The sequence below is a fragment of the Leuciscus leuciscus genome, assembly GCF_965113295.1.
Source record: "Leuciscus leuciscus genome assembly, chromosome: 13".
Lineage (NCBI taxonomy): Eukaryota > Metazoa > Chordata > Actinopteri > Cypriniformes > Leuciscidae > Leuciscus > Leuciscus leuciscus.
In genome coordinates this window covers 13,057,449-13,085,447 of record NC_138737.1, presented here as the reverse complement: position 1 = coordinate 13,085,447, position 27,999 = coordinate 13,057,449, and the positions used below count along the sequence as shown (strand labels likewise).

The 27,999-nt window shown below is 34.8% G+C and overlaps 1 protein-coding gene and 2 long non-coding RNA genes across 3 annotated transcripts; 2 read left to right on the top strand and 1 right to left on the bottom strand.

Moving 5' to 3' along the window:
- The first annotated feature begins 99 nt into the window (after positions 1–99).
- On the top strand, positions 100–4,464 carry LOC309512572. Its single transcript, XR_014211085.1, has 2 exons — positions 100–2,515; positions 3,329–4,464. It is a non-coding gene; the product is annotated as an uncharacterized lncRNA (long non-coding RNA).
- On the bottom strand, positions 3,746–27,933 carry LOC309512555 (tumor necrosis factor receptor superfamily member 14-like). Its single transcript, XM_082188209.1, has 7 exons — positions 27,595–27,933; positions 6,744–7,105; positions 6,333–6,458; positions 5,984–6,139; positions 5,748–5,835; positions 4,735–5,602; positions 3,746–4,613 (listed from the first exon to the last, which is right to left on the bottom strand). Exons 2-6 carry the CDS (start codon positions 6,919–6,921, stop codon positions 5,374–5,376), a joined length of 777 nt encoding a protein of 258 aa, XP_082044335.1. The 5' UTR covers positions 6,922–7,105; positions 27,595–27,933; the 3' UTR covers positions 3,746–4,613; positions 4,735–5,373.
- On the top strand, positions 21,118–27,919 carry LOC309512576. The gene is made up of 2 exons (XR_014211090.1): positions 21,118–21,751; positions 27,267–27,919. It is a non-coding gene; the product is annotated as an uncharacterized lncRNA (long non-coding RNA).
- Positions 27,934–27,999: the final 66 nt, after the last annotated feature.

Here is a 27,999-nt window from a genome sequence, read left to right as displayed (position 1 = left end):
TTTTGTTTTGTGCCGCAGTGATTTACAGTAGGGTAGAGTTTAAAGTTGCAGATCAGCTGCAGATTTTCTTTTTTAATAAACACTAAAAACAACTTACCCGCGTTCTTTCACTTTTGCATTCCTCAATCCTCTTATGTCTTCAAACTCAGTCGAGTAAAGTTGGCAACAAATGTACTAAATAACTCGTGAGCTTAACGTTGTTACTACACAAATAACACCTCTTTTTAATCGTAGTAATGTAGACAAGCAGCTACAATCTAATTTTCCTCGAAAAACTTTCTCTCGCAGTGGACAAAATACATTGATCTGTATGCGCAGGCGGCTGAGAGACAGATCCGAAGGGACCGTCTGCAAAGTGCAAAATCCGAAAAGCGTTTCTACGAAAAGAGTCAATAACTTCACTGTCACACACTATAGTGTCATCAAATTCAGTTTACACACCACTGCTGTCCTGATGGTTATACTACAACACTTATTTTGGTATAAAAGTGTTTTTGCATAATTTTTATTTATGGAAAATATTCAATAACTTCACTGTAATGCACTCCATTGTTGCCAAATTCAGTTTACACCTCACTGCTGTCCTGTTGGTTATACTACAACACTTATTTAAAAAAACAAAAAACAAAAAAACTTTTTTAATTGTCTATACAATTGTACATTTGATGATTTTTATTATGAAAAGTATTCCACAAATATTTAATAACTTCACTGTAATACACTGTATTGTTGCCAAATTCAGTTCACACATCACTGCTGTCCTGTTGGTTATACTACATAACTTATTTTGGGAAAAATATACTTTTGCATCATTTTTATGATTATCATTTATGAAAAATATTCAATAACTTCACTGTAATTTACTGTGTTGTTGCCAAATTCAGTTCACACATCACAATTGTACAACACTTATTTTGGAAAAAATATATATTTTTAATTGTATATACAATTGTAAATGTATATATTTTTATGATTTTTATGATTTTTATTATGAAAAATGTTCAATAACTTCACTGTAATACACTGCATTGTTGCCAAATTCAGTTCACACATAATTGCTGTCCTGTTGGTTATACTACAACACTTATCATCAAAATTATACATTTACAATTGTATATAAAATTAAAAATATATTTTTCCCAAAATAGCAACAATACAGTGAATTGCAGTTATTTAATATTTTTCATAAATAATGATCATAAAAATTATGCAAAAAGACATTTATACAAAATAAGTGTTGTAGGACAGTAGTGAGGTGTGAACTGAATGCAGTGTATTACAGTAAAGTTATGGAATATTTTTCATAATAAAAATCATAACATTTTTACATTTACAATTGTATATACAATTATTTATATTTTATCTTGGTTGTTTCAACCAATTTTCTAGCATTGCCTGCTTGCTAGTTAGCTAGCGCGACTTCGCCAGCTGTGAAGGTAGCATCTAATTAGTTCGGTACTGAATCGCTACCACCTTTATAGCAACTTTTATTTGATTTAATTTTTGGGATATACTAACTTTTCATTATGTGACGTGTTGGCTGAGTTTGAGTGGTGAATGCTGCGCGTCGAGTTGTTCCAGAGGTAGCATAAGTTTCTGAAATATCGACCTCTTTTGAATTGTCAACTGTCTATATTGTATCAGAGGACCTTTGCGATGCTTATACTGGTCTTCATTTGTTTTTCTTGTTTTTCATCCCACCGTTTGGTTTGTTGTCTTGAGTGAAGCGGCTTGTGAGAACAATGCTGGACCTCTAGGATTGTTATGGCCATCACCAGTCCTGTCTGTTTCATGGATCACCTGCCCCTGGTTTTTGTTTTTCTTGTTCACACACACTCACACAAGCACACATTTTTGTTGTCTGTCATTGTTTAATAAAAAATATTTTATTTGAAAAGCTTCATTTGTATCCAGTGTTGGGGGTAACGCATTACAAGTAACATGCATAACGCATTCAGATAAAATTTTTGATTTTACAAGTAAAGTAATGTGTTACAAGTAATCAGACATTACGTAATCAGATTTGTTTTTTATGTTACGAGTAATGTATTGTAACATGCATTACCTAATCAGATTACTTTTTGATCTAACAAGTAATTAACTACAAGTAATGTGCATTTTATTACGTAATCAGATTACTTTTTGATGTAACGAGTAAAGAAACGCATTACAAGTAACATGCATTACGTAATCAGATTACTTTTCATGTTATGAGTAAAGAAACGCATTACAAGTAACATGCATTACATAATCAGATTACTTTTTGATGTTGAGTAAAGAAACGCATTACAAGTAACATGCATTACGTAATAGGATTACTTTTTGATGTTATGAGTAAAGAAACGCATTACAATAATGCGCATTACATAATCAGATACATTTTTTATGTCATGAGTAAGGAAACGCATTACGAGTAACATGCATAACGTAATCAGATTACTTTTTGATGTTATGAGTAAAAAAACGCATTACAATAACGTGCATTACGAAATCAGATTACTTTTTAATCTAACAAGTAGGGGTGCAACGGATCAAAAAACTCACGGTTCGGATCGTTTCTCGGATCAGAGTCACGGATCGGATCATTTTTCGGATCAGCAAAATTTTATTTTATTTTTTTATTAACACTTTTAAATTGTTAAATTAAAATATATAAAATCAACTTAAAGTGCACAAGGCATAATATCTTCTTTTTAACATAATTAATGAAAAACAACTTAAAGTGCAACATAAAAAGGCATCTCCTTCCTTTAAACATGGACCAATGCTTTATGTGTTTCCACTGTCATATAGGGCTGTCAAAATTGCTCAAAAATGACGTTCGAATATTCCCTCTAAAAAACACATATTTGAATTATTCGAACATCTGGTTGCGCATTTTGTCAATGACGCGCATTAGGCCTATGTCAATAACAGGACAAATTAATACAAAGAGACATAACTACTTGTGTAGTTCATTTAAGTTTAAACATATTTGACAACGTATTACCTTGCTCGCTCGCACTCGCAGGCACTCTTTCTCTCTCTCTCTCGCCGTCACCCATGCTGCGTTCACACCAAACGCGAATAGAGCGTCTGGCGCGAGTGATTTCAATGTGAAGTCAATGTAAAGACGCGTTTACGCACGTCTGGAGGTTTTGCGGCGCGAATGAGGCGTCACGCTCTCTGCGGTTCATAACGCTCGCCATGACCACGCTGTGTGTGGACTGAACATGCGCACAACTTTTTTTTCATCAATCAATCCGCGGATCACGTGAGTGCCGAACCGAAGATATTGATCCGAACGGATCACGGATCGATGATGATCCGTTGCACCACTACTAACAAGTAAAGTAATGCATTACAAGTGTCATACATTATGTAATCACATGACTTGTTTCGATGTCAATGAAAATTACATTCTAATAATACAAATACATTTATTTACAGTAAAAAAAGTCACTGCAGATTAAGGTTTTAAGTTTTAAGTTTCAAAAACAATATTCACATTATAATTATGAATTGTAGCTGAAATATAGCAATTGATGCATGAAGTCCACTACAGTGGACTTGTGATTAATCAGAGTTTTCTCTCAATCTAAAATCAAAACTTGGAAAATTTTACTGTGATATGACTCATTAGATATTGCTTGATGCTGCAATATTTTTTTTACCTGCAAGAGTCTCCTAGGATAGAAGGAATGGGTGGATATTCCGGAGCAACTTGGCATGTCTGACTGACCCTTGGCCATCTTGGTTTGAAAAAAAAAAAAAAAAAAAAAAAAATCGAAACACAACGGCTTGCCACTTGGTTGCAATTTATACGATGATGCAGCAGGGTCCAATGAAGAGGCTGATGTGCAGCTTTGCCATAAAAACCCGTGCAAATTCAAGAAAATGCTTTTTTAATAGCTGCACTGTAGGTCCACTGTAGTGACCACCACTATGCGTGAAAGGGTTAAAATGATAATTTCATACAATGCAAAATGAATACATTTAAGTAATTAATACAAATTATAATTGTGCAAAAGTAACTTAAGTGTTTAAGTGTTTTATCACAGTTGTGTAATACTCCTCTGTTCATACTGTTCATATTGTTGCAACACTCATATTGCTACTTTCTTTTCTGAGGCTTATTGGCACAGCCAGGCCCGGGGTGAGTAATCGGGAGAAGCGGGAGAATTCCCGGTGGGCCGCTTCACTTTTGGGCCGGTCGAGGAATGTTTTATTTTATGTTATTTTTTACATTTGTCACGTTAGTTACATTAGACACCGCAGCGCGCAGCCTCTGCATGGGTTGCTGTACCATGAGAGGGAGTTCTCCCCTCCCCTCCTTCATTTATCCAATTTGGAAAAAGTGCTCATTTGGAATTCCACCATGGAAAAAGAGGGCCGGTCTTGGGCCTGAAACTCCCGGGCTGAAAAGTGGCCCCACTCCGGCCCTGCGCACAGCACTTCATAAGCAGAGCCGTCACTGGTCAAATGGTTGTCTCAGTTTGTGGCTCTGCTGGACTTCAGGCATGACAAATTCTTTAGAGAATGTGAAGACAAGTCTGGAAACTGTAGTCATTCACAATTTGTTGGGACTTGTTCTTCCAATCTGACTGTCTCAGCATTTATCCTGCCACCAACAACTGAAAACACAGTGAAAGAAAGCATTACGTTTCAGCTTGTACAAACACAATTTTTTTCTCCTATATGTACAGTACATGAGCTGTTAAACTGTGTTGTATGTCTGTGATTTACTACTCTTACCTTTTGTGCTGGTATTTTCATTTAAATAATTTCCTGTCTCCTTTTAACAAAAAACAAATAAACATAAATTTTGTTATTTAAAACATAGAAATGATATTTGCTGTTTTTTTCCATTTAATGTAAAAAAAAAGAGAAAAGAAATAAACGTTCAGTATACCTGTATTCCTGTATGAACAGAATGAAGACAAATTATTAGTAATTTAATCAATATTATATTTCTCACTGCATCACCATCTTTTTGTATTGTAGCAAATATAGAGTAGTCTATATGAATGATTGTCAAAATGATTATAAAAGTTACAGTATCAGTTATACTGTAGGCCTATATTACGCATTTAATTTGGTTGATTTTGCATAGAAAAGTCATTAATACATTTACATTTATTCACTTAGCAGACGCTTTTATCCAAATTGACTTACAAATGAGAATAATAGAAGCAGTTAAACTAACAATAGGACAACAATATGCAAGTGCTATGACCCTTCCCAGTTTAATTTAACGCAGTACGTGTACTTAAAAAAAATAAAATATATATATAAAGATAATAGATATAGAAGATAAAGTATTAATGGATCAGGTGTTGCCGAAAAAGATGTGTCTTCAGCCGTTTCTTGAATAATAAAACAACTATATAGATCTCATACTACATAAATATTCTGAAAAAAAAAATAAAGCTTACCTGAATGTTTTGAATGTTTCTTCTTTCGAATATGTACAATTGTAAAAACACTTACTAATATAATTATTATTAATAAAGTAACTATAACACTAATAGCTATGGCTGTTGAAGCAGTAGGGGGATTTCCACATTCACTGTCAGATGATTGAGTTCCTGGATTTGTTTCAGTAAGTCCCATGGCATCACATCTGTGAATGATATATTATGAAATTATGACCAAATTATGAAATATTTAATAAATATGAAATATGGAAATATTTAATATTTAATAAAACCAAAATATTATGAAATTATGACCAAAAGCACACACTAACAGCATAAGTGAGCACTCACTTTGTGTGTGGTAAACAGGATGAAGAAGATCCGTTTGAATATGTGTCACCTGTACAGTCAGCACACACAGTATCTGTGGAGCCAGTACCTAAAAAGACAATGGACACATAGAAGGTTACTATTGTTTTTTTTTTTTTAGATGCTCTGTTTCCTTAACTGCAACTAATGCACCACAGATAACAATAAACAGCATTTCATGCACTGTCCATGTATATTTATATACTTTTATCATTTACCTGCTTGTTTGATATATTGTCCAGGTCTGCATTCAGAGTGTTGCACAGCAGATCTACAACTGTCTTTATTTCGTTCAATGCAGTAGAATCTTTCCAGTGGCCCACAAACAGTATCTGACGACCGAGTACATGCTTTAATCACTCTTATTCCTCTGTCTAAGATAGAAACGAGTCAGCAGAAACCATATTGCATAAGTTACTGTTATGAACAGTTACACCTGAGCAACTAGCTAGCATCTCTTCAGATGTTAAATCACCTACATTAAAAGATCAAACAGATTCAAATTAATAAAATCTATAACAACTTTAAAATGTTCAGATTAACAAATATAAAGGAGGAAACACTCACTTGCATCACACACGGTACAGGTAAAGCATTTTGTGAAGCCGTTGGGTTCATCAATGTAAGTGAATTCAGGGCATGGGACACATGTTGTACTGGTGTCATCTGTGCAGTGCCACACAACACGGTTTCCTAAAAAGCAGCACATACAATTTGTCAACTTTGGCAATGTGATGCAAAATGCATTGTCATAGTATACTAACTTTCTAATTTATTTATTTTGCTTTTATGCAGGAAAAAAATCATTAATGCAGAATAAAGCAGATTATCATCACTACTTAAGTTATATTTAACAAACTTATAGTAAAAAAAAACTTTGATAAAGAAGATAGATTGAAAAATAAAAAGCATAAAAATAAAAACAAATTGTGTAAAATATGTAAACTATATGGTATAACTTTTTATTAGCAGTCTTACCAGGAGCACACATCGGGCAGCATTGCCCATCTATCTCATATTCAGCATGAGCACATCCACAAAAGCAAAGATCATAGTTAAGTGGAACAAGAACAGTAATGAGAAGAGTAATCCTTAAAGTGAACATGTCACATAAATCTCCGTGGAGTCTAGACAGCTGATATGAGCAATTGAGCATTGAGGAAACATTTCCTCAGCCTTCACATTAGCTGTGCCATTAGTTGCATGGTCTGATGGGTGCCTTAACAGGTAAAAGTATGGGGCGATTTTGTTGAAAACTGGGAGACAAGAAGACAGTACAGGTTGTGCAGGTTGTATTTCCATAAGCATCTTGCAGACATATCCATTCTTTGGCAAACAAACTGGAAAAAGAAACAGAAAGAATCAGCTCACTGTGAACTTTCTTGCCTATAGGCCTACATTTAGGCGTATTATTATTTTTTTTTTTAATTAAGGCACTTATGTCTTGAGAATATAAATAAATCTCTGAAAACACGTTTCACACACTCATTCATTTACTTAATTGTCTACTGTGAAGCTGCATCAAATTCCACCATTTATAACATTTTCCCTAAACATCAAAAACATTTTCACCAGTGTCATTTCCACTAAATATATCAAATATAGCCTATTATTTAATAGCATTTTGTGATGGAAATGATTGTTGCAAAATTGACATTTTTAAATATTTTGGGAAATAAAAAAATATTACTCTGTTTTGCTCCTAAATGCAAATGGAAGTTTTTTTTTTTTTTTTTTTTTTACATAATACTGATATGGAATAAATAAACATATTAATTCATATTTTAATATCATGGATAATGAAATTCAAATTCTCAAGTAAATCACCAAATCAATAAAAAAAAATTTTTTTTTATAAAACTGTAGCCTACATAAAAAAGCATTTACAAATTACCCCCAGAAAACAAGTGGGAGGAGCAAAAGGAGGAAATATGTCAAAACTACTTTCACTGTAGTCAAAATTTGATGGAAATTTGACCAATTTCGAGCCGACGTCAGTTACGTCACGGCGTTAGCTGGTGGCAAAACAAATGGAAAACTGGAGGCGCCCAACACAAACCAGCACAGATTCGGCTACATAATAAGGAGCTTAAATTATTATTATTGTTAAATGTCATCTTGTTGTGTTGTTGGGTGCAAGAATCGACGGAGTAGCTACAGGCTCCAATTTGAAATTTTATCGTATAATGTTTTCAAAATTATTGTGATTATTTGTGAATCATCTATGATTGTAGGCTATACATTGTTTTGATTGATTGTGATTAGACTTTTTGAAGAACCTGGTAAGAAAGGGTAATCAAATACATAGTTAAAAAATGAATATGCTGTATCTGGAATTTTTATTTCTAGAAAATATTCACATCATTAAAATTGCACCGTAATGTCACTCTTTACACTTTACATTGTCGTCTTTTGTCTGGCCGTGGCGCTGGCTAGGCATAACTGCGGATCGTTGGCTACCACACAAGTCTTGTACGTGAGAACGTGACCATTTAGTAGGCTACCATTATAGGCATCTAAAGATATGGCATCAGTTTCTCTGTCAGGTAGGTGTAGAAGACTCAACCGGAGGTAGCGTTAATTAACGTTAATCCTGTCAGATCGTCCATCCATTGACTGAGTGTGTACGGGTCAAAATACTTAACGTTAAAATAACTTTTGCAAATAACAGTCGCGTTACTGGACAGTGAGTGACCTTGCACATTAAGATAAAATCGGATTTTCTCCAGTCATTATTAAAAAAAACAAGCTAACAAAACTGGCAAACTAACGTTAAGTGAAGCGGCCAGGGGGATCGTTCTGCCGGTGATATACTCGGTTCCTGAAATATTTAGTTCCAATGGGTGGAGCTATCATGAATATTCACGAGACCATTGCGTGGGCGAGGGCGACAAATACAAGCGAGTGGAACAGAAATTATTAGTGAGAGCCTCAGAACCCGTTTTGTTTTATGGATTATTTATTTCAAACGGGTAATAAAGTTGAACGAAGTTAAGCTTAAACTACTCGTATATATTTTATAAATAATGAATCGTTTTGTAGCATGTGTTTCAGTACTCTGAGTTTACCTGAACTATTACAGACCTGATCTTGTAGGAAGCGTTAGAAGACAATAAAGGTATATTTCTCAAAATTTTCCAAGATTAGTTGTTTTATAGAACTGTTCGTTTCTCATGAATGACTGAGATTAGGATTTTTAAAGGTGTGTGATTGCTGTTTAAATAAATATTTACAAATATATTCTTGTGTCTTTATTCTGTCTCCCAAAGTTGTCTGCATATTATTAAAATAGCCTTTAAATTATAGGCTGATAGCTCAAGACAACATAGGCTACTTGGAGTTGCATGTTGCATGCTTTGAATGTTGCTTTACACTCAACTGGAAATCTTTTTGATACACAACCTTTACTTTAGCAAAGGTTATCATAAATGTTAAGCTTCAGATGCATTAACAGTTGTTTTCTCTATGCTTTAGAACGTTGGTCAAATTAATTGATAATAATGACTAACCATTAATCATAAAAATTAGGCCTACATCTTATCAGTTTATATGTTAATTCTTCTTTTTGTAACAAGTGAACAGAAAAACACACTGGTGTAGAAGGCATGAGTATTCCAAAATATTAAGGAAAGGTATATTTATAAATACATATTTGAATAATATAGTAAATATTTTATTAGTCCTGCTGTATTAATTTTGTCCTTGATCCCATGTTTTTCTTTTGTCTAACATTCTCGTTTTTACAGATGAATATGTAATTTTACTATAAAAGTAATTTCGAGTTAATGAATGAATGCTTTAAAAAAAACTCAATAATTTTTACACAGAAATATGTTGAGGCAAATGTTTTTGTTTATCAATTTTATGTAGCCTATATGTATTTCAGGTAGATACATTTATGCATATTGTTTTATATTATCAAAATGATATGTATTTTCTTTAAATGAGAATACTTTTTAATTATATGTCCATATCCCACCACACCTGAGAAACTTCTTTTCTGATCTCTATTTCGGTGCCATTTACTATTGTACACAGCTTTGGCCAATAAATAATTGGTTCAGCACATATAGTTTGTGAAGCATTCAACATCCAATTAGCTATGGTGATGTTTTAAAAGAACAACCAGTCTAAACCACAATTCAAACCTAACCTACCCATCTTTGTTGAATTTGTCATTTTGGCTGTCAATATAGATAAGGAAATGTTTAAAACCTTGTATGAATTGAAAGAATCTGGAAAGGTTCCTCATGGTGTTTCAAAAAAAAGAAAAAGAAAAATATGTCCTTCTTAGAAGGGCACAGAACTTCACAATGAGAGGTGAGTTAAGTAACATTTAGTGATTTCTCTGTCTCTTCATGATCAAACATACTACTTTTAGATGAGGTCTTATATTATACAGTGATGTTTTTATTTGCCCTAGATGCAAACACCCTTAATGTTGTACTCCCATGCATGATATCAATGAAAGAAAATGTGAAATTTGGCAGTGTCAAATAAAAAACAAAATTAAATGAATCAATTTTCTAGAGTTTTGTCTCTGTTTTATTACAATTAAGTGCACTTACCTTTGGAATGGTACATTCAAAACTACAAATTGCACAAACTGAGTATAACATTACTTTAGTTGGACCTTGCTATGTATACATCAATACAACTGAAATAATTATCACTTAATTTGACCAATGTTCTAAAGCATTGCTAGAGACAACAACTGTTAAAGCAACTGAAGCTTAACATTTATGATAACCTTTGACAGTTGTGTATCAAAAAGATTTTCAGTTGAGTGTAAAGCAACATTCAAAGCATCCAACAACATGCAACTCCAAGTTCGTATGTTGTCTTGAGCTACCATCCTATAATATAAAAGCTGTTTCAATAATAGCCAACAGACAACTTTGGGAGACAGAATCAAAACACAAGAATATATTTGTAAATATTTATTTAAACATGCAATAGTCTACATTTAAAAAGCTTAATCTCAGTCATTCGTGAGAAACGAACAGTTATATGGAAGTAGAATAATGTCAAATGTTTTTGAAATAAAAAGCCTGTTGAATTGCACTACTTGAAAAAAAATAGGCATTGCATTAACCATGCTTGCATTTTAATGCATTGTATTTTTAGTGCTTACATTTTTATGGGCTGAAATTCAACATGGTTGAATATTTAAGCTGTGAATATTTCAATTAAAAACATTTCAAACACCTTTTCATTATTAAAAATGCAATAATCCATATTCACCTTTCATATTTCACTTCCAAAATATTCAAACTGTTTAAAAATACAACCAATAATATTCAACAGGCAATTTTCGGTCCATTTTATTTCGCTTTGCAAATTCGCTTCCACAAATTCAGTGGTTCAAATTCGACAGTAAATTCAACATTGACGTCCAGGAACTGCAGGAAAAGCAGTAGATTGCCGAGCATACTCTCCATCTGCTGTTAGTCGACCTCACCATCAGATGGTGCAAAAGCGCTTGTTGTTGACGAAGACATTCATTCATAAAATGAAAATGATTATCTGTGTCAGTATATGCGGAAAAGATGATAAACACACAAAAGCTGTGTTTATGTTTCATTCAATAACTTCATTGTTACTTTCCCTGTGTATTCTACATGTCATCAGCTTTCTCTACCATGAACAGGATTATAATCGGTTTCCCTCAATACCTCATACTCAAGGATTCCCCTTCCGTTGATAGTGATATGAAAGACCAATCTTGCACCTTATTAGGGAAGTAGGCTGTAGGCTATTATATAGGCTACAGGCAAGAAGATGGACTCAGAATATGAACTTAACGCGCAAAGTTTCATGCTGAGCGTTTCGTGATATACTGGCATAAAATCAACACATACATATATATATATATATATATATATATATATATATATATATATATATATATATATATATATATATATATATATATATATATAGTATGCATACGTGTATTGCATTAGCTTAAACTGTCACAGCACTTGCATATTGTCCTCCTATTGTTAGTTTAACTGTAAATCGCTTTGGATAAAAGCATCTGCTAAATGACAATGTAAAAATTGGCTTGACATTGGACATTCGCACATTTAGGGACCGTCTCTAAAGTTGCATACAACATTGGCATACACGTTTCTAACTTCAATAGCAAACTTAAATTTATTTGAATAAATATCAAAAATCCAAAGGGTGAGCATTATGCCTGACACTAAATGAACACTTTACAGTAGGTTTTATGACTGTAAATCGTTCTATTCAAATGCTATCGGAGTTAGAAACGTGTATACCAAAGTCGTATACACTTTAGAGACGGTCCCTAAATGTGCGAATGTCCAACATCAAGCCATCTGTATGCCAGTCTATCACTGGGAAACGCTCAGCATTAAGCTTTGCGCGTTATTCTGAGTCCATCTGCTTGCCTGCGAGTTTGGTCTTTTACATCACTGTAGTCCATTAAGCTACGTTAAGCGTTGTATATGTCCAGCAGGGGAATCCTTAAGTATTGAGGGAAACCCTAATAGCCTACATGCAGCACATCGCCACAATATAAAGTTATCGCAACTAAACAACCAAGAGAAATATATGTCAACCTAAAAAATGTAACATTGGATCTGTATATCCGCATCGGGGAATAACATTATAATCTCGTTCACGGTAGAGAAAGATGCATGTAGGCTAGACAGGTAAAGTAACCGTGAAGACACTGAACTCAACATAAAACAGCCGTCATAATAATCACAAATACACTTACATTGCTGTAAATGAGTTTTATGAATTGTTCTAACTGTTGCTGGTCTTCAACACGCGCTTTTGCACCATCTGATGGTGAGGTAGATATGAAGGTAAAATGATGCCATAATGAATTGCATGCGCAGGGTAAGATTTGTGAAAGTGTACATAAAATTGCAAGCGTAAATTAAATTCGCATGCGCAAGAGAAGATTTGTAAAGGTGTAAATCGCCTTTCAAGTGTAAGAAAAAAATATTTGCAGCATTTAACTGTTATTCGTAAGTGTAATTCATGTATTGTGAAGCTGCAGCTTCATGCTAACGCAAAATAAATAGGATCTGTATTCTTCTGACTTCCATTTTTCTGCGCTAACACTTTTGGCACGGTTTTTGCGCACAAATACGGCAAAAAGCACTGTAGGCCTGTGAACAGCAATTTGCGACCGAAAACAACAGAGTTAGGAACTGCAAAACAGATTTATTGCGTAAAATCAAACTTTGTGTAAAAAAATAAACTGTTGCAAATGTCTATATGACTTGTTGTGTACATGAGGCAAAAAAAAGTTCCCGAAATAACCCGATTTGTACAGTTGCGTCTTTCCTTTACCTGCACTTCCAGTTTTGGCACGGTTCTCTCACTCATTGAGTTTTGCAAGCGCGAAGAGGAGGGAGGGTCCACCTTCTTCATGAGAACCAAGCTTCTCGCTGACTCTAGGTTTACTCTTATCTGATTGGTTCAATAAACACGCCAGTCACCAGAACACATCTTTATCTTCATTTGGCTCAGAAACGTTCTCGTTGCCGAAATGGTACTTTTAGTGCACACATACATGTTAAATAAATAGATAAATAAACAAACAAATAAATAAACATACATCATGATTGCTTAATAAGCTGTGCACCATAGGCTGATTAAGGCTGACTAACATTCATACTGAATTTCAAGCTGGTGTTAACGTTATTGGATTGAAATTTGATATATTATATAATCTGTTACACCACTGAGCAGATGTTAAACTTTACAATCAAAACATTTAATACCCATTCTTTATGTAATAATACCATTCTGATGCAGTGTTTTTCACATCATGTCTCTGTTCATGGTAATTAACACTCAGTTATATATTTTGAAATATTGTCTTGGTCGCACTGTCAATATTCATTCTGATTAGTGATTACTTTCCTGTGACTGAATCAAGCTATTTTATGTAGCTAGCATGAATAACAAAATGCTTTCTCTGTGTCCAGATTTGACTGTAATGAAAAACTAATACTAAATTAAAAACTTTCACAAAAAGTAACTAATTATGTCCAGGGCCGGCGCGTGCACTTCTGCCGCTCTAGGCGAAAAACATTTGTGACATTGAATACCATTTTTTGAGCTTCGAAGCTGCGGTAGTAGTAATGAACATCGAATATTCAAAGCTTCGAGAGGGTGCTGAACGTATTCTTCTCTCTAATAAAGGCAGAATCTCTATGTGTCTATGTCCGTTTGCATTTTGATTATTTCGAGAACCGTTCATCCAATCGACTTCACAAGGGAGTGCAGTGTAGCATTTGGTGGTGCAATATAGATGGACACGCGAGACACGATACGTTCAGAATTAATAAACTTTTAGTAAACTACAGAACACCGCGAGCGGGAAGCGGCGCACCTCAAGCGGGCAGGGCTTATATACTTGACGCACGCTGCACTAGCAATATAAAACGCACACACACGTCTGTTAAATTAAGCAATACTTTAAGGTAGTCTATATTTTTCTGACTAACAAATTACTGACACAGTAAAGGGTAGATTTAAATTAAGAAAAACAAAATTTCAATAAAGAAAAACCAAATTTAAATAAAGAAAAAAACTAAATGTAAAATTTAAATAAAGAAAAAAAACAACATTTAAATAAAGAAAAAAAAACATTTAAATAAAGAAAAAACAAAATTTTAAATTTAAATAAAGAAAAAACGAAATTTAAATAAAGTAAAACGAAATTTAAATAAAGAAAAAAACAAAATGTAAAATTTAAATAAAGAAAAAACGAAATTTAAATAAAGAAAAAAACATTTAAATAAAGAAAAAAAACATTTAAATAAAGAAAAAACAAAATGTAAAAATTAAATAAAGAAAAAACAAAATTTCAATAAAGAAAAAAACTAAATGTAAAATTTAAATAAAGAAAAAACGAAATTTAAATAAAGAAAAAAACATTTAAATAAAGAAAAAACAAAATTTAAAATTTAAATAAAGAAAAAACGAAATTTAAATAAAGTAAAACGAAATTTAAATAAAGAAAAACGAAATTTACATAAAGAAAAACGAAATTAAGTTAAATTAAAATCGAGATTAATTTAGATTGATAATAATGGGTAAAAAGGCTAATAGCCTATATTTTGTTTCTATTGTTATATTTTCCACAATGTCAAAGCAACGCAGCTTAACCCAAAACACAAGCTCAGGCATGCACTTCTGTCCATACAAACTCCGCTGTTCTGCGCTCTAGCCAGAGAACACTCCCGTTGCAGGAACACTTTAGGCCAAGAGGAAGCAAATATATACATATACTATATGCGTAGGTGGATGTGATCGGGGATTTTGGCTGTGTAACATTTAAAGCCACTTAAATTAACGAAATGACTCAAATAAAGATTCGTTCATTTTTATGAACGAGATCGAACAAGAGAGTCAGTAAAATTATCCGAACGTCCCATCACTCAGTCATGAGTCATGACTCGTGAGAGCAGGGGGCGGGGCGGGGTGGGACATGTGCGGGGCGGCGCAGCGGCAGCTCAGCAAATCATATAGCCTATTTTGTGAATTGTTCATTCCCGATTGGCACACATTTTGCCGCCCTTACAAAAGTGCCGCTCTAGGCAATTGCCTAGTTCGCCTATATGGACGCGCCGGCCCTGATTATGTCTGAATAAAAACCCAGCAACCAGGGAATATACAGCCTCTTGATATGATTATATATAGGGCTATACAGCCATCTAGTGGTTGCACGATGGCATTGCAGGTGGTAAATGGTGCATAATTCAGAGATGCTCTTAAAATACAATATTGAAAATTGAAAAAAATATTATTGTAACTCATTTAAGTTAAATAATAATAGTAGCCTATGCATGCAGTAGTGCAGATACTTAATTTTCTTAACACACCAGCTCGAAATTCAGTATGAACTCATATAGGCAGCCTAATGGTTCACAGGCTATTAAGCAATCATGATCTATTTATCTATTTATTTAACATGTTTGCATTAAAAGTACCATTTCGGCAACAAGAACGTTTCTGAGCCCAAATGAAGATAAATATATGTTCTGGTGACTGGCGTGTTTATTGAACCAATCAGATAAGAGTAAACCTAGAGTCAGCGAGAAGCTCATCTGATTGGCTACATGAAGAAGGTGGACCCTCCCTCCTCTTCGCGCTTGCAAAACTCAATGGCCCTCATTTATCAATCTTGCGTAGAAACGGGCGTATATGTTGGCGTAAGATTATGCTTACACTCCTCTCATCGCCTGATTTATGAAGCTGTGCGTACCTTTGAAATCCAGGTGTACGCAATACCTGCCCTTGATAAATGCCGCGGCTGAAAACGATCGTCATTAGAATAACACGCCCCTATATATTCAAGTCTCCGCTTCCCCCACGCCCTCATTTTACGCCATGGACACACGGAAGACGGCAAAGAAGAGAAACTTCTTTGAGAAAGAGAAAGCGAAACCAGGGAAGTGGAAAGAAACAAAATTGATTTCTAGATTTTTATTATTAATGACACTTATTGTTATTTAGAAGAAGAATGTCGTTATTATTATTATTTGTATTATTAGGCTATTATTATTTAAAAGAAGAATGTCATTTTTATTATTTTGTCAGTCTGAATAATTTTGTTGGTCATTGAAAGCCTTTCATTACTGAAGCCAGTCCGTGCACACCTGCCGGGCCTAACCCTGGCCTAACCATCGTTTCAAAGAATAGTACAACGGCGAGCGCGTCGAGTATAAACGCCTCGTCCGTTTGGGGAGGTGCGCGCGCAGTCTGTGGAGACTCGCGCTGCGGAGCCAGGCGAAAGTATTTAACAAGGCTTGAAACGTCAGGTAAAGCGCACAGGCTCGCAACTGAAGGAATACATATGCCTACAAATCAAATGCTTTGGTAAAGTCACACAACTTAAACATTGAAGTCCATGTTGCACAAAAATAAACACTGAAGTTTATAATTAGCCTACTATGTTGTTTTTTTTTTTTTTTTTTACAGTGGGTCATAATATATCATATCTTTTAGTTTGTCAGTGCGTTTTGTGGTGTTAGGAATTGTTTTTCTGCGCATTCCCGCACTCAAAACGTGCGTACACCACCTCCTGAGCTGGCGTAGGATTTGAGCGTGCCGTACGCCAACGTTCATATTGATAAATCTCAAAGTCACCGTGGTTTTGGGTGTACGCCAGGTGTACGCTGGGAATTTGGTGTACGCACTTTTGATAAATGAGGGCCAATGAGTGAGAAAACGTGCCAAAACTGGAAGTGCAGGTAAAGGAAAGACGCAACTGTACAAATCGGGTTATTTCGGGAACTTTTTTTGCCTCATGTACACAACAAGTCATATAGACATTTGCAACAGTTTATTTTTTTACACAAAGTTTGATTTTACGCAATAAATCTGTTTGGCAGTTCCTAACTCTGTTGTTTTCGGTCGCAAATTGCTGTTCACAGGCCTGCAGTGCTTTTTGCCGTATTTGTGCGCAAAAACCGTGCCAAAAGTGTTAGCGCGGAAAAAATGGAAGTCAGAAGAATACAGATCCTATTTATTTTGCGTTAGCATGAAGCTGGAGCTTCACAATACATGAATTACACTTACGAATAACAGTTAAATGCTGCAAATATTTTTTTCTTACACTTGAAAGGCGATTTACACCTTTACAAATCTTCTCTTGCGCATGCAAATTTAATTTACGCTTGCAATTTTATGTACACTTTCACAAATCTTACCCTGCGCATGCAATTCATTATGGCATCATTTTACCTTCATAGGTAGACTAACAGCAGATGGAGAGTATGCTCGGCAATCTACTGCTTTTCCTGCAGTTCCTGGACGTCAATGTTGAATTTACTGTCGAATTTGAACCACTGAATTTGTGGAAGCGAATTTGCAAAGCGAAATAAAATGGACCGAAAATTGCCTGTTGAATATTATTGGTTGTATTTTTAAACAGTTTGAATATTTTGGAAGTGAAATATGAAAGGTGAATATGGATTATTGAATTTTTAATAATAAAAAGGTGTTTGAAATGTTTTTAATTGAAATATTCACAGCTTAAATATTCAACCATGTTGAATTTCAGCCCATAAAAATGTAAGCACTAAAAATACAATGCATTAAAATGCAAGCATGGTTAATGCAATGCCTATTTTTTTTCAAGTAGTGCAATTCAACAGGCTTTTTATTTCAAAAACATTTGACATTATTCTACTTCCATACAGTTAGGAGTCTGTAGTTTAGGACGCGTTTTGAGGCGCTCACTAATTTCTGTTCCACTCGCTTGTATTGGTCGCCCCGCCCACGCAATGGTCTCGTGAATATTCATGATATTTCACCCATTGGCCCTCATTTATCAATCTTGCGTAGAAACGGGCGTATATGTTGGCGTAAGATTATGCTTACACTCCTCTCACCGCCTGATTTATGAAGCTGTGCGTACCTTTGAAATCCAGGTGTACGCAATACCTGACCTTGATAAATGCCGCGGCTGAAAACGATCGTCATTAGAATAACACGCCCCTATATATTCAAGTCTCCGCTTCCCCCACGCCCTCATTTTACGCCATGGACACACGGAAGACGGCAAAGAAGAGAAACTTCTTTGAGAAAGAGAAAGCGAAACCAGGGAAGTGGAAAGAAACAAAATTGATTTCTAGATTTTTATTATTAATGACGCTTATTGTTATTTAGAAGAAGAATGTCGTTATTATTATTATTTGTATTATTATTATTTAAAAGAAGAATGTCATTTTTATTATTTTGTCAGTCTGAATTATTTTTTTGGTCATTGAAAGCCTTTCATTACTAAACCCAGTCCGTGCGCACCTGCCGGGCCTAACCCTGGCCTAACCATCGTTTCAAAGAATAGTACGACGGCGAGCGCGTCGAGAATAAACGCCTCGTCCGTTTGGGGAGGTGCGCGCGCAGTCTGCGGAGACTCGCGCTGCGGAGCCAGGCGAAAGTATAAACAAGGCTTGAAACGTCAGGTAAAGCGCACAGGCTCGCAACTGAAGGAATACATATGCCTACAAATCAAATGCTTTGGTAAAGTCACACAAATTAAACACTGAAGTCCATGTTGCACAAAAATAAACACTGAAGTTTATAATTACGATGTTGTTGTTTTTTTACAGTGGGTCATAATATATCATATCTTTTAGTTTGTCAGTGCGTTTTGTGGTGTTAGGAATTGTTTTTCTGCGCATTCCCGCACTCAAAACGTGCGTACACCACCTCCTGAGCTGGCGTAGGATTTGAGCGTGCCGTACGCCAATGTTCATATTGATAAATCTCAAAGTCACCGTGGTTTTGGGTGTACGCCAGGTGTACGCTGGAAATTTGGTGTACGCACTTTTGATAAATGAGGGCCAGTGGAACCAAATATTTCAGGAACCGAATATTGTAACACCACCACAGAGCGCCACGCGTCATAATCTGAAGACCACGCCCACTATTCCTAACAGGTGCAAAACTAACTTGTGCACTTGAAACTCAGAGCCGGTGAGAGAGAAAGGGGGCGGGGGTGGGGGGGGTCAAAGGAGCCGTTTTATTGGTTGGCACCTAGCCAATGAAATGGGACTTCGATGATGTCACGAAACCCGCGTGCACTGAAACGCTAACATGGCTTAATGCATTAGTCAAACTCAGTAAACCCAATGCTAATAATGCATACTACAGAAAAGCAGATGAGCACAGAATATGAACGCAACGCGTTTAATTGAGACAGTGGTATTAAAAGACCAAACTCAGGAAACACCATACAAACAAAGCACACAGAAAAGCAATTGAGCACAGAATATGATCGCAACGCGTTTAATTGTACGTTTTCCTCCCATAGAAAACGCTTAATGGACAATATTAAAATAAAACAATAACAAAAAAACACATAATTCGTTACATTATTAATAAAACACAGGCAAGTTTATTTGCACTGAACACACATTTGCTTTCTTTTGTCATATTCTGTGCTCATCTGCTTTTCTGTAGTAGCCTATGCATTATTAGCATTGTGTTTACTGAGTTTGATAATATCGTTTATTTCTTTTAATATCAGTCTAATGCATTAAGCCATGTTAGCGTTTCAGTGCACGCGGGTTTCGTGACATCATCGAAGTCCCATTTCATTGGCTAGGTGCCAACCAATAAAACGGCTCATTTGACCCCCCCACCCCCGCCCCCCTTTCTCTCTCACCGCCTCTGAGTTTCAAGTGCACAAGCAGTGTTACCAACTTAGCAATTTTGTTGCTAGATTTAGCAACTTTTCAGACTACCCTAGCAACTTTTTTTTCAAAAAGCACCTAGCAACAAATTTAGCAATTTTTTTAGTTTATTTGGCAACTTTTAGCAACTTTTGGAAAGTGACTCTAATCCAAACAACACTCGCAAGGGCGTGGTGAGCTGGTAAGGGCACCACAACTTCCAATAGGAAATTTGAACTGCAGTAGTCACCGTTCTACCTGAAGAGGTTGAACAGCCTTTTTACAGCATATATTGTAGAATTAAAACACTTTATACCCAAATGTCAAATAAATTACTTGAATAAATGAACAGCATTAATAAAGCCCCAGTCTTACAGATCATTAACTAAAAAAAGTTGTTTTAGGTCTTCTTTTTTTTAAAGGTGGGGTATGTGATTTGCAAAACGGCTGGCAGATTTTGAAAATACACAACTCAAATGGTCCTACCTTCTTTCCTTTGACTCCACCCATTCGAAGAGCATGGACATGGATGGGGGGAGGGGGGTATGGTACGACCGTTTGATTGACGCACTTACTGTCCAATGATTCTAGGTGGTCTTGGAAATGATTGGCTGGAGTTTTTCGAGTCTTGCCCGTTCCACAGATGAGTAAATTGCTTAATTTTCATGTCAGTGCTTCTAACTCAGTGGCTGTAAGTGGGTTAGGGATAGGATTTCAAGTGATTTTGAAAAAATGGCCAAAAAAGAGAATTACATACCCCACCTTTAACTAAAAAAAGTTGGTTTAGGGTTTAGTTACTGGGTAACTAAACCAACTTTTTTTAGTTAAATTTTTTTTTTTTATATATATATATATATATATATATATATATATATATATATATATATAATTTATTTAACAAACAATAATATCTACGTATTACATAATGGCGTAGTTTTGCGTTGCGATTACGTAATGACGTCATAACGCAATGACGTCACAACGTCATTTAGCAACTTTTAGCAACAAATCGATCTGCCTTTAGCAACTTCCCCTGAAAATTAGTTGGCAACACTGCGCACAAGTTAGTTTTGCACCTGATATATCGCGAAAAGAGTAGCAAAAGTCAAGGCGCGAAATTTGAAATTTCAGTGACAGATTTGAGAAGTTGCAAGTGCCTAATTGAGGTAGTACCGCGAATGTGAATGTAAGATTAAACGCAAGATATATATTACAAGTTTGTGTCTGTCGTTGTATTTCTGTGAATGACATTTGACACATTTGTGTCTACGTGTCTGCAGCTTCAGATTCCGAATACAGGTTTGTGACTATTGTATGCGAGTGCAAATTTCAACATTCAACTTCAGATTTTTATTTTACAGGTTTTCACATTGGAGCTGTGAGTGTAAATGTTCATGTACAAGTACCAATATTTATTGTACAAGTTCTCAAATTCACATCTACGTGCTCTCGAGTTTTGCTACTGATTTACCTTCATAGCCCACCAGGGGGAAAACAGTGCAACCGTCTCCATTGACTTTGCATTGCGAGAGGCTGCCTCCTTGTCATTTCTTGCTTCTAACAAAATACAGAATAATGCCTAAAAGCTGCTATCTGACAAGGTGTACAGCAAACAAGCTAAGAAACCCAGAAATAATTTTTCATAAGCTGTCGACCCCAAAAAACGAGCGTTTGAGGACATAAAAGTGGATACAGGCTGGAACGAATGGGTAAATTGTGGGATCCTGACACTCAGTATGCACTAAAAATACACAACGTGTGCAGTAAGTTAAACATTTGGTCACTGGTGAGTCAAATATCCAAATGTCAGTTTTATATATTATATTTCTGTAAGATAAACTATCATGTGTTGTCGATTACGGTCTCCTCCAGTGGCGTACGTTAGTTCTCAGAGTAATGAGACACGTGACGCTTTGTCCGCTCTGCCAGCGGGGTAAAGTTAGTTTTAGGTTCGATATTCGCCAGACATTCGTTTTTCTATGTCACTGCTCTATAAAGTCAGCAGTCTTACAGATATTTCAAGAACAATATTACTTTTAACAGTAGTCAATCAATTTATGTTGGCATGAAATATTCGTTAAAAATTATCTTACGTGCATTATAGCTGCATATTTATACATGAGAGTGCTTCAACGCGCTGTCACGGCTCATAATGCTCGAGGGAACGTCTGCAAATTACACCAACCGCGTTAAAACGTATACTTTTTAACACTTAAAAAACAGACAAGTTCAAATTCCAAAGCTTACAGTTGGTTACTATTAACACCGATGTACCAGTGACATTTTGCCAATACCTCTCTTACTCTAGTAAGTCAGTCTGGTCACTAAGGAATTAGTACATTACAATTAGTAGGCTACATTACAATTGAACAGTACACAAATATTGACAATAAAATATTACTGTCATTCACCAAAGTGTTTTTTTTTTTTTTCATGTTTCAAAGGTTGTAGTAATTCCCTAGGGACCAGACTGACTTACTACAGGTGAAATTTTGACCATACCTCCCTTACTGTATGTACAGTACACATATTGACATGAAAATATTATTGTAATTCACCTATAGTGGATTTTTTTTTTAAGTTTCAAAGGCTGTAGTAATTCCATAGGGACCAGACTGACTTACTACAGGTGACATTTTGACCATACCTCCCTTACTGTATGTACAGTACACAAATATTGACAATATAATATTACTGTAATTCACCCTAAAGTGTTTTTTCATGTTTCAAATGTTGTAGTAATTCCCTAGGGACCAGACTGACTTACTACAGGTGAAATTTTGACCATACTTCCCTTACTGTACATACAGTACACACATATTGACAATAAAATATTACTGTAATTCACCTTAAAGTGTTTTTTTGAGTTTCAAAGGTTGTAGTAATTCCATAGGGACCAGACTGACTTACTACAGGTGCAATTTTGACCATACCTCCCTTACTGTACGTACAGTACACATATTGCTATGAAAATATTACTGTACTTCACCTATAGTGGGTTTTTTCAAGTTTCAAAAGTTGTAGTAATTCCATAGGGACCAGACTGACTTACTACAGGTGAAAGTTTGACCATACTTCCCTTACTGTATGTACAGTATACATATTGATATGAAAATATTACTGTAATTCACCTATAATGTTTTTTTTTTCAAGTTTCAAAGGTTGTAGTAATTCCATAGGGACCAGACTGACTTACTACAGGTGAAATTTTGACCATACCTACCTTACTGTACGTACAGTACACATATTGATATGAAAATATTACTGTAACTCACCTATAGTGTGGTTTTTTCAAGTTTCAAAGGTTATACTAATTCCATAGTGACCAGACTGACTTACTACAGGTGAAATTTTGACCATACCTCCCTTACTGTACGTACAGTACACATATTGATATGAAAATATTACTGTAATTCAACTATAGTGGTTTTTTTCATGTTTAACACACATAACTGTTAGTGGTTTATTACATAGTTACACATTGTCATGTTAACCTCAACTTAATTATATCTAAATCTTCTACTACATCATTTTGTGAAGAAAAGAGTAATGACATCGTCTATTACATTATTCATAATTTTTTTTAATTCTTTGATGAATAGAAAGTTCAAAATAACAATTTATTTTAAATAGAATCTTTTCAAACATCATACATGACTTTACTGTCAAGTTTGATCAATTGAACTCATCCGTGATAAATAAAAGTATTGATTTATTGATTTATTTCCCCCAAAAATAAAAAAATGAAATTATTACTGACCCAAAACATTTGAACGGTAGTTTTTAATGTTACAAAAGCTTTCTATTTCAGATAAATATTGTTCTTTTGAACTTTATATTCAACAAAGAATCCTGAAAAAAAAATTATTATCAACATTGATAATAATCATAAATGTTTTTCGAGCATCAAATCATCATATATAGAATTAATAAATTACACTTTACTATATATTCACATACAAAACAGCTGTTTTAAATTGTAATTATAATTTTACAAAATTACTCTTTTCTTTTTTTAAATCATAAATGCAGCATTGGTGAGCAGAAGAGACTTTTTTTTAAAAACATTAAAAATCTTACCGATCTAGTGTATGTATATGTATTTTCATCACTTTATGCGTGATGCGTTACACACGCACACACAGATATATCTACACATGTACATGTCCACAATAAATCTGATATTATTAGAATTATCATTCATGTAAATACGTTTTTTTAATTTGTCTTTGGAAGAAAAATTATGAAGAAAAATATTATTTATTTTTATCTATTCATTAATTAAAAAATATTTTGTTCATAAAAACAATTTTTATTATTTTTAAAAGCCGTCAGACAGAAATCTTTAAAGTATTTTCGCGAAAAAAAAGTATAAAATAAATTTCAGAAAAAAATTCTCTCTGACGGATTTTAATTAGAACAAAACAGTTGAGACAGTGCATCATAGTTGCCATCGCGATCGGCTCGATTTCCACGCTTATATTACTGAATCAGTGTGATATGTTTCTTTGTTCTTTTTGTTCTATTATTTTTTGGGGATTATTTTTCCTTATCTACAGCTTTCAAAACTGGTGAGTAAAAACAACATTTGATAATCCTGACTACAGTCGACTGTCAATAGCACTAATCATAAACGTGTTAGGTTAGCCTATAGCCTAGACGTTGACTGTAAAAAAACACACTATAGGTGAATTACAGTCATATTTTATTGTCAATATGTGTGTACTGTACGTACAGTAAGGGAGGTATGGTCAAAATTGCACCTGTAGTAAGTCAGTCTGGTCCCTAGGGAATTACTACAACCTTTGAAACTTGAAAAAACCCACTATAGGTGAATTACAGTAATATTTTCATATCAATATGTGTACTGTACGTACAGTAAGTGAGGTATGGTCAAAATTGCACCTGTAGTAAGTCAGTCTGGTCCATAGGGAATTACTACAACCTTTGAAACATGAAAAAAAACACTTTAACGTGAATTACAGTAATATTTTATTGTCAATATTTGTGTACTGTACGTACAGTAAGAGCGGTATGGTCAAAATTTCACCTGTAGTAAGTCAGTCTGGTCACTATGGAATTACTACAACCTTTGAAAAATGAAAAAACACTTTAACGTGAATTACAGTAATATTTGATTGTCAATCTGTGTGTACTGTACGTACAGTAAGGGAGGTATGGTCAAAATTTCACCTGTAGTAAGCCAGTCTGGTCCCTATGGAATTACTACAACCTTTGAAACTTGAAAAAACCCACTATAGGTGAATTACAGTAATATTTTCATATCAATATGTTTGTACTGTATGTACAGTAAGGGAGGTATGGTCAAAATTTCACCTGTAGTAAGTCAGTCTGGTCACTAGGGAATTACTACAACCTTTGAAACATGAAAAAAAAAAACACTATAGGTGAATTACAGTAATATTTGAATATCAATATGTGTACTGTACGTACAGTAAGGGAGGTATGGTCAAAATTGCACCTGTAGTAAGTCAGTCTGGTCCCTAGGGAATTACTACAACCTTTGAAACATGAAAAAACACTTTAGGGTGAATTACAGTAATATTTTATTGTCAATATGTGTGTACTGTAAGTACAGTAAGGGAGGTATGGTCAAAATTTCACCTGTAGTAAGTCAGTCTGGTCACTAGGGAATTACTACAACCTTTGAAACTTGAAAAAAAAAACTATAGGTGAATTACAGTAATATTTTATTGTCAATATTTGTGTACTGTAAGTACAGTAAGGGAGGTATGGTCAAAATGTCACCTGTAGTAAGTCAGTCTGGTCACTAGGGAATTACTACAACCTTTGAAACATGAAAAAAAACATTATAGGTGAATTACAGTAATATTTGAATATCAATATGTGTACTGTACGTACAGTAAGGGAGGTATGGTCAAAATTGCACCTGTAGTAAGTCAGTCTGGTCCCTAGGGAATTACTACAACCTTTGAAACATGAAAAAACACTTTAGGGTGAATTACAGTAATATTTTATTGTCAATATGTGTGTACTGTAAGTACAGTAAGGGAGGTATGGTCAAAATTTCACCTGTAGTAAGTCAGTCTGGTCACTAGGGAATTACTACAACCTTTGAAACTTGAAAAAAAAACACTATAGGTGAATTACAGTAATATTTGAATATCAATATGTGTACTGTACGTACAGTAAGGGAGGTATGGTCAAAATTGCACCTGTAGTAAGTCAGTCTGGTCCCTAGGGAATTACTACAACCTTTGAAACATGAAAAAACACTTTAGGGTGAATTACAGTAATATTTTATTGTCAATATGTGTGTACTGTACATACAGTAAGGGAGGTATGGTCAAAATTTCCCCTGTAGTAAGTCAGTATGGTCACTAGGGAATTAGTACAACCTTTGAAACATGAAAAAACAATTTAGGGTGAATTACAGTAATATTTTATTGTCAATATGTGTGTACTGTACATACAGTAAGGGAGGTATGGTCAACATTTCACCTGTAGTAAGTCAGTCTGGTCACTAGGGAATTACTACAACCTTTGAAACATGAAAAAACACTTTAACGTGAATTACAGTAATATTTTATTGTCAATATGTGTGTACTGTACATACAGTAAGGGAGGTATGGTCAAAATTTCACCTGTAGTAAGTCATTCTGGTCCTTATGGAATTACTACAACCTTTGAAACTTGAAAAAAACCACTATAGGTGAATTACAGTAATATTTTCATATCAATATGTTTGTACTGTATGTACAGTAAGGGAGGTATGGTCAACATTTCACCTGTAGTAAGTCAGTCTGGTCACTAGGGAATTACTACAACCTTTGAAACATGAAAAAAAAAACACTTTAGGTGAATTACAGTATAATAATCACATTCATATTTGTGTACTGTACATACAGTAAGGGAAGTATTGTTAAAATTTCACCTGTAGTAAGTCAGTCTGGTCACTAGGGAATTACTACAACCATTAAAGCAGGAAAAAACACTATATGTGAAATATTATAATATTTTATATTAATATTTGTGTACTGTACGTACATTAAGGAAGCTATTGGCAAAATATCATATGTAGTAAGCCAGAGTCGTCACTATGAACAACTGCAACCTTTTGAACACACAAAACAAAACAAAAACATTAATTAGTGGACTTCGGTTTGCACTGTGGGCTGAATTTGCAGACGGTCCCTAAATCAGCCTATGTGAATGTCTGGCGAATATCGAACCTAAAACTAACTTTACCCCGCTTCAACAGCGTGTATCCACTTTTATGTCCTAAAACACTAGTTTTTTGGGGTCGAGAGCTAATAAAAACGTATTTCTGTTTTTTTTTTAGCTTGTTTGCTGTACACCTTGTCACACAGCAGCTTTTAGGCATTTTTCTGTCTTTTGTTAGAAGCAAGAAATGACAAGGAGGCAGCCTCTCGCAATGCAAAGTCAATGGAGACGGTTTGATTGTTTTCCCCCTGGGTGTGGGCGTGGCCTAAATACGCTCTGTCTCTATAAAGGAATATAAAAAGAAGCTATTTAAATAAATTGGTCAGTTGTCGACTGCCTTTAAAATATTAGCCTTTTGTTTTGTGCCACGATTTTTAGTAGGGTAGAGTTTAAAGTTGCAGATCACTGCAGGTTTTCTTTTTTAATAAACACTAAAAACAACTTACCAGCTGATAGACTATCTGTAGCCTAATTTCACGTCTGTTTCTTTCACAAAACACTGGCCAGACTCACAGACATTGGTTGGTCGTTTTCTGAAGCGTTCTTTCACTTCCTCATTATGTCTTCAGCTTCAGTCACACCCAAAAGTTCAGCTGAGTAAAGTTGGCAATAATTTCACAGATTCCCGGATTAATAACTCGTTAGCTAAACGTTGTTACTACACAAATAATACATCGTTTCAATCATAGCAGCTACAGCCTAGTTTTCCTCAAAACGAGCTTTCCTTCGCAGTGGACAAAATACAATGATCTCTATGTGCCGAAGCCGAAAGACAGATCCGAAGGGACCGTCTGCAAAGTGCAATTTAACCGAAAAGCGTTTCTACAAAAACAGTCAATAACTTCACTGTA